General features: G+C 49.6%; 1 protein-coding gene across 1 annotated transcript; it reads right to left on the bottom strand.

The window, feature by feature from the left end:
- Positions 1-4,600: 4,600 nt before the first annotated feature.
- Positions 4,601-6,397, bottom strand: LOC124689219. The gene is made up of 3 exons (XM_047222774.1): positions 6,276-6,397; positions 4,927-5,059; positions 4,601-4,698 (listed from the first exon to the last, which is right to left on the bottom strand). The coding sequence occupies exons 1-3, from the start codon at positions 6,390-6,392 to the stop codon at positions 4,601-4,603; spliced, it is 348 nt and encodes a 115-aa protein (XP_047078730.1). The 5' UTR covers positions 6,393-6,397.
- Between the last annotated feature and the right edge of the window lie 1,077 nt (positions 6,398-7,474).

Genomic DNA, 7,474 nt, shown 5'->3' with positions numbered 1-7,474 from the left:
ACCCTCCGGGTAACCAATATTGCACTACCCTATACGGTCCAGATAGAGGCCCATGAAGGTACCCGATGGCAAGATGGGCCACTAGGACGGTGCGGCGGAGGATTACTTGAAGTACAAGACACAGAAGAAGCCGAACAAGGAAATATTAGAAATAGATCTACTGTAAACCTACTCGTACTCGATTAGATCTCTCGAGACCTGGCCTCCTATATAAAGGCCAGGAGGGGGGCAGTCGAGGACAGACAATCAATCTTAGAAAACTTAGCCAACAAAAGCTTAGGCCTAGGTTACCCTAGTATTTTGCCATCTCGACGAGATCTCAGCCGAACTATTCGGCACCCCATTGTAACCCATTGTCTTCATAATCAAGAACAGACAGGCAGGACGTAAGGGTTTTACCTCATCGAGGGCCCCGAACCTAGGTAAATCGCTCTCCCCGCTTGTCTGTGAACCGATGTCTCGTGTCAGCTTGCAGGATTCCATCAACCCTAAGCCCCTATCGGAGGGCATTGCCGAGGAGCACCCTCGACAATTGGCGCCGTCTGTGGGAACCCTGCTGGCGCAAGATCAGTCATCGGCAGATCCGATCATGTCATCGACATCTTCATCGGCACCGCCATCACCAACTCTGGGAGGTCCGGTTCGATTCGGCTCCTACGAATTCACTCCGCATAGCGATTCTTCTCGCTCAAACTTCTCGGATCTACAAGGAAACATGGAGATGACCATCGGCAGCGTCCACTACAACGTCAACGCGGAGGGAATTCTTCAGCTACTGGAATCGCCTACCTCTGGATCAACGAGTCCTAGCGCATCATCATCACTCGATTTGTTGGCTGGCCTGACAGAATCGATGAGTTCGCCCGCGCCTTCGACTCCCCGTTCAGCGTCCTCAATGTCAGTAGGATCCGACGAACCAACATCCTCGGAATTAACCTCCTACTATTGCTCGAACTGCGACGCCAGGCACGGCTTGGGGTCAAGCGACACACCGTTCATCTGCAATGCCCGATACTCGTCGGGAGAAGACAGTGTCGGCAGCATTGCTCGAAGAGCCACCCGAAGAACAGCGCATCATCAGGTCTACGTCGCCAACAACACAGGAAATACAAGGCACGGGGGAGACGGAGACCGCATGCCTCGTTCTAGCAGGAGAGCAAGCTTCGAAAATAGCGCCAGCAATCGCGATAGCGACTACACCATCGCGGACGAGGAGTGGGCGGCGGCCAGGGCAGCCATACTTAACAACACCCCGCTCCCCGCAGGAACCTCGGTTGGAACCCTAAACGCATACCGTTCTATACTAGAGAAAAACTGGGAGCACCTGTCAAGAGAGCAAGCTACCCTCGAGAGACGTCTATCTGCGGCAGAACGATCTAGTGAGCGACGGAGAGATTCACAAGGAAGCGCTTCTCGAAGTACTCTCGGGGCAAGAAAACATCGGTCAAGACTGTCCAGGCTCTCAGAAGACGACGCCAGAGAAATAACGTCGAATCTAACCAAGTCCTTCATGACCACGGACACCGCGGGCATGCCACGGCCGAAGAACGTTGCGGGAGCAACAGCTAACCTCGCTGCATACCTCATCAACCAGCGCCCCGAAGGATCCATGGCACAAGCTCACCGTGGTGCCCTAGAAAGTCTCGCGATATTGGGAAATAATCTAGTTCCGCAGAAGGAGAAAACCACGGCGCAGGCCAGCGGTTCAAAACATCGTGCGAGAGATGCTCGGGATGAAATCACCCAGAGCCGGATTGATAAAGCAAGGCGACGACGCGCCGCCAGAAAGGACGACGACAGTGATTCCTCAGATGAGGATCAGGAGTACGATGGCGAACTAAGGGAGCCGATTGTTTGAGTTACAAAATCCGCGAGACGATGCCACCCAAAAAGTTCAAGCCTACTCCCACCGACGCTGCCAAGTATGATGGGCAGCGGGAACCAAGATCTTGGATAGATGATTACTACAGACTGTGATCCTGCATAAAGGGAACCGAGATAGCAGCAATGCGGTGCTTGCGGCTCTACTTAAAGGACTCAGCGCGAGCCTGGTTGAGGGGGCTGCCGAAGGGTTCCATCAAATCATGGGACGACCTAGTGGACGCCTTTGTTGCTAATTTCCAGGCAACATACAAGAGACCCGTCGGGATTGAGGAATTACGCAACTGCCAGCAGAAGCAGAAGGAGTCGATGCGCTCATACATAGGGAGATTCACCAAACTCTTGAACGCTGCCGAAGATGTATCTGTAGACAGAGCAATCGACGCTTTCAGCGATGGCGTCCGACGTGAAAGTTACATAGAAGAACTCAGACGCAAAAAGCCGAAAACCATTACCAAGCTAATGGAAATTGCCAACAGCTGGGCTGATGGCAAGGACAACGTGCGAAGACCGCGGCAGCGCAGCGATGACGAAGATGACGACCAGCCGAATCATGACTCGGGCAGCCGAAGGGATCGGCACAAGAGGAGGAAAAATCGCAACTATGACGATAACAATCTGGTAGCTGCAGGATACTCCGATCGACATGACGATCGGTATGATGAAAGAAGAGACGATCGACGGGATGGCAATCGGAACAACTGCGGAAACCGTGGCAATTATAAACCACGGCAGCAGAGGACTCCTGAGCTACCCTATGCTGAGCAGATCAACGCCCCCTGTTACTTGCACTCGTATGTCGACTCCAAGGACGGCAAAACGAAGTCAAGTCACCTTCTCAGGGATTATCGACAGTTCCTTGACATGCATAAACTCATCCAGCAGTCAGGACAGCAACCGTTACCACCTCCACCCCCACCTCCACCACAGCACCAAGTCCAGCAGGCCCAACCTCATCAACCCAACGAGGCGTTGCCACCACCACGTGGGCAGATGAGTATGATCCACAGGACAGGTGTCTCGAGAAGAGAGATGAAGAAGCTCACCCGAGAAATCAATCTGGCCGAAAGCATCATGGCAAATATCCCTGAGTATGTCGAGTGGTCCTCTCAGAACATTACGTTCAGTCGAGCAGACCACCCGATGACCATACCAAAACCGGGACACGCTGCCCTGGTAGTTGAGGCACAGATAGGGGGATTCAAGATGAGCAAAGTCTTTATGGATGGTGGGAGCGGGTTAAACCTGATTTTCGTCGACACAATCAAGAGTATGGGGATCACTATGGGAATGCTGGGAGGAGACAGAACACCTGCTTCCATGGGATTCTTCCAAGCTGAACCGAGGTTACTCTCTTGGCAGAATTTACCTGAATGTCGTCATCGGCAGATCCGACAATTTCAGGAAGGAAAAGATCGAGTTTGAAGTAGTGAACTGGGAGTCACAGTATCACGCTATACTCGGAAGACCAGCTTATGCCAAGTTCATGGTCGTGCCACACTATGCATACCTCAAGCTGAAAATGCCTGGAAACAAAGGGGACAAACATCACAGTCCATGGAAGCTTTTCACGCTCAGACAGTTGTGATCGCGATTTTCAGAAGATTGCTGCGAAGTTTGGGATCAAACAAGAAATTACTAAGCCTCCACCCAAGCTGTTGTTGCGCGAAATCAAGGAAGAGAAGCACGACATGGAAAGCAAAAAGAAGCCAGCCGACCTTGCCCTTAAAGCTTCGGCAGCAAAAGCCTCGGCAGCAGGAGCTTCGGCAACAAAAGCTTCGGCAGCAAAGGCTCCGACAGTTGATGGCACAGAAGGCATAGAAGACAGCAAGACGCTGGCAACCACTGCTCAAACCCCTGATGAAACAAACAACGCTGCACAACGCTGCAGCTACCACTAACGTGGTGAAGAAGCCAGGAGAAAAGAAGAACCCCTTCCTTGATTAAGAAATTCAAAAGAAACCTGGTAACCGGGTGTATACGTGAGCACGCGGTTGCTGTCCAACACGTGTCTAACGACGTTTAATAACAGGTTGGCCTTGTCCCGCTCATGTCTGACCACGACACTGTCTCTGTGAACAGGCCCCCACCCACCCACTCCTCCCCTCCACCTGCTCTGATCCTCCCCATCCCGATCGACCGTCGCAGCCCCATAGCCGCCCCAGCGAGCTCCGGAGCATCGTCGAGGGAACCGTGGCCTTCTCGATCGGATCTCTAGCGCTGGAGATGGACGCCATGTTACTCTGCATCGTGGAAGCACGTCCAAATCAGGCTCCGTGATTTGCTGGTCCCCACACGCGCGGACGGCGCCTCGCCGGCTGAGCGTGATGCCGGGCACACAGAGGAACGAGGTGGCTTCCCCGCGAGCAGCCGCCGTCGCGGGTATCGTCCGGGCTGTGCTAGCTGTTGATTTCGTCGGGCCGAGACAAGGCCACAGGGGGCGGCGTCGCAGGACGGTCCTGGGAGAGAGAGGCATGGATCGTCCGCTCCCTCGACCATCTCCTAGCGCCTGCATCAGATCGAGCGGCCTTGACTCGATTGGGCCGGCGAGGTAGGGGCGTGGCGTTGGGATATGCGGCCGCTCTGCTCCGACTCCGGCCGGCTCGATCTGGAGCGCCGCCATTATCTCCCGAGCTCTGTTTGGCACGCTGCTCTCTAATTCCAGCAGCAGGCCTGCTCGATTCCGCTCGTGCTAGAGATGGTCGAGGCCTCGATGGCATCAAGGCACTAGACAGCTGAAGAATTGAAAAATCATGGCCACGCTCGTGAAATAAGGCTCGCGGTGGAAATTTGTGTATTCAGCAGATTGTGCCTGAACTGTCAAAGCACAAGCATCAGTATTGAAATTTGGAATTCCCAAGTTTCAAATATCAAATAGAAGACTCAATGTCCTAACTTGAAACAAATAAACCACAGGTAGTCAGATTATGTTACTACAATGAATAAACGTGTAGTCACGCTTCCTATGTAATTCATTTCTCCAATCAAAGCAGGATCAGCTTCTTAACATGTAATTTACACTTTCCATGGCATTACAGAACTAACCAGAACGCTGTCCAGATAATGACTTGGCCAAGTTTTGGAGTCCTCTTATATCATTGATCTTGCTCTTCTTCAGAATTGGATTAGTGGAGTCCAAGGTGCTGGAATGATTGTGAACAAGAGCATTTGCAAAAGCCTAAAAGTACATAAAGGAGTAAGAATTAAGAAATACGGAGTATAACATATGAGATGCTGAGAGTAACAGTATAATCAGGGGTTTGTAAAAGATAGTTACAGTTCAAGCAACAGAATGTACTCCAGCAAAGAAAAGTTGATAACCTGACTGAGCTGATCGTATTAACATGATAAATGTAACACAGTCACAAATAGACTTCATGAAACAGTATCCAGTGTAAGTAGCACACGGTCATCAAACACCTGTCATCACTTCGTTCAAGTATGTGCTAAGAGGAATGCTTTTCCATTCGAATCAGTTGGTAGGTTTCAGTTCAACGTTTAACTACTCTTGGGATATTGAAATGTTCAAGATTAAGAGTAAGGCAGCATGAAATTACTATCTCCTAGGAAAGTTATTTCAAGCATTATTTCTACCAGAATTAAGTCATCAGTTTTTTTCATGTCAAAGTACAACATGACCAGTTTCATTTCAGAGTAAAATAATAATACTTATAAGATGGCCTCAGTTTATCCAATGAACAGAATAAATTCCAGTCTAAATTAAGTTTAGAAGCTACTGTGCATTGCAATGTAAAATGGATTAGTGAAGAGACAGAGAACAACACTAAACATACGCGTTTGCCATCGACTCATCCAAGGAGCTAAGATGTCACTCTGAACTCTCAAGAAATAATAATAATAATGAACACATCATGATTGATAAATGCTCTGTGATGGTTTCTCTATACTGAACAGAAGCACTGAAACTGCATCACTAAAACCGACAGAGAACAACACGAAACATAGCCGTTTACCATCGACTCATCCAAGGAGCTAAGATGCCACTCTGAAATCTCAAGAAAAAATAATAATAAACACTTCATGATTGATAAATGATCTGTGATGGCTTCTCTATACTGAACAGAAGCACTGAAACTGCATCACAAATATAACCGAGAAACCGCATCCCAATTCACACATGCCGCAGCCACAGGACACTACTTGTACTAAACCGAAGGGCTGAAGCTGCATCACCACTCACACACGCGGCAGGACTCTTCTTTACTGAAACCAAGCACTGAAACTGCACCGCAAATCGAACCCTGAAACTGCAACCAAATCACACATGCCGCAGCACGCTTCTATACTGAACCGAAGCAATGAAGCTGCACCCCCAAATTCTCCGACCTTAGAGCGAGAATCTGACTTGCACAATGTGAACACTTGGTCCTCACCTCGACATCACCCGCGAGGGCGAAGGCGCGCGCGAAGAAATCGGCGACGTAGAGCCTCGCCCCGACCTCCTCAGCCGCGGCCGCAGCGAACGCCTCGGCCGAACGCTCCCGTAGCATTCGCCGGGCTTCCGAGCGCGTTGCTAGCATGGCGGCCGCGTCGAGCACGCAGCAGCTTAATGGCGGCCGAACACATGCTGCTTAATTTGGTCAGATTTCTAACAATCCCTGACCTTCACATGGCGGGGCGGGTGGCGCTCTCCGAGAATCGAAAATCTTCTCGAGCGAACGAGGCTCATGGAGGCGGCCACTGCGACCCAAATTGAGCCTGCACGTTTCGCTTGTGGGATGTCGAAGATGAGGGCACTGTTTCGCTTGTGGGAAAAGGAAGAAGAGAGAGGGATTAGAACCTGCACGTTTGACGCCGTTTGTCTCCGTTTGTGAGGCTAGTATCTTAAAGCAGATCCAACGGTAAATACCGCGTGCTCACGTATACACCCGGTCACCAAATCCACTCTCTTAAGAAATTTATCAGCCTTTTTCCCCTTATTTTATACAGGGTCTTCCTTTTTTCGCCCTCTAGCCTCGTGCTTACCTTATTAATAAGAACTTAAGCTTCCATTCTTTGTTAAAGCATTGCAGTGATCACAAACTTCTAAGCCCCATCACTATGCAAACATAGTACGAGGCAAAAGATCGTGCTCCAAATAAGCCTCTTCGAGTGCTAAAAGACATTTACCTTCCCCTCTGCTATAGATACCTCTACGAGTGCCGTAAATAGCAAGAGTTCGGAAATACATGTAAACACAACCCACGTTCGATATTTTACTTATGGAAATATCAAGGAACAACGGGCTCATCGGCAGAACCACTACACCCGAAATATTCGGGAGTGCTGTCGAAACATAAAACGGTTGAAAGCAAAGTTGCGCATACAACGGGTTTAGCAAAACCTGCAACACGAAGCTGATCACTCAAAAGATTTGCTAACCAACCAATACACATACATTTAAACGAGCAACTCGGATTCGCTCGGTCAAAACTTGCCAACGGCATTAGCACGGTAAAAATACATATGCATGTATCTACCGAATGAAAAGGCATCATTACATAATCCAAACACTTGGATAAAGTAGCCAAATTATCTACTTACAAAACAAACATTAAATCACGAAATTACCTCTGCGGAGTTCCTTTTTCTT

Source organism: Lolium rigidum, chromosome 2 (assembly GCF_022539505.1).
Source record: "Lolium rigidum isolate FL_2022 chromosome 2, APGP_CSIRO_Lrig_0.1, whole genome shotgun sequence".
In the NCBI taxonomy this organism is placed as follows: Eukaryota; Viridiplantae; Streptophyta; class Magnoliopsida; order Poales; family Poaceae; genus Lolium; species Lolium rigidum.
The sequence above is the reverse complement of the archived record's forward strand: the minus strand, read 5'-3'. Positions and strand labels throughout refer to the sequence as shown.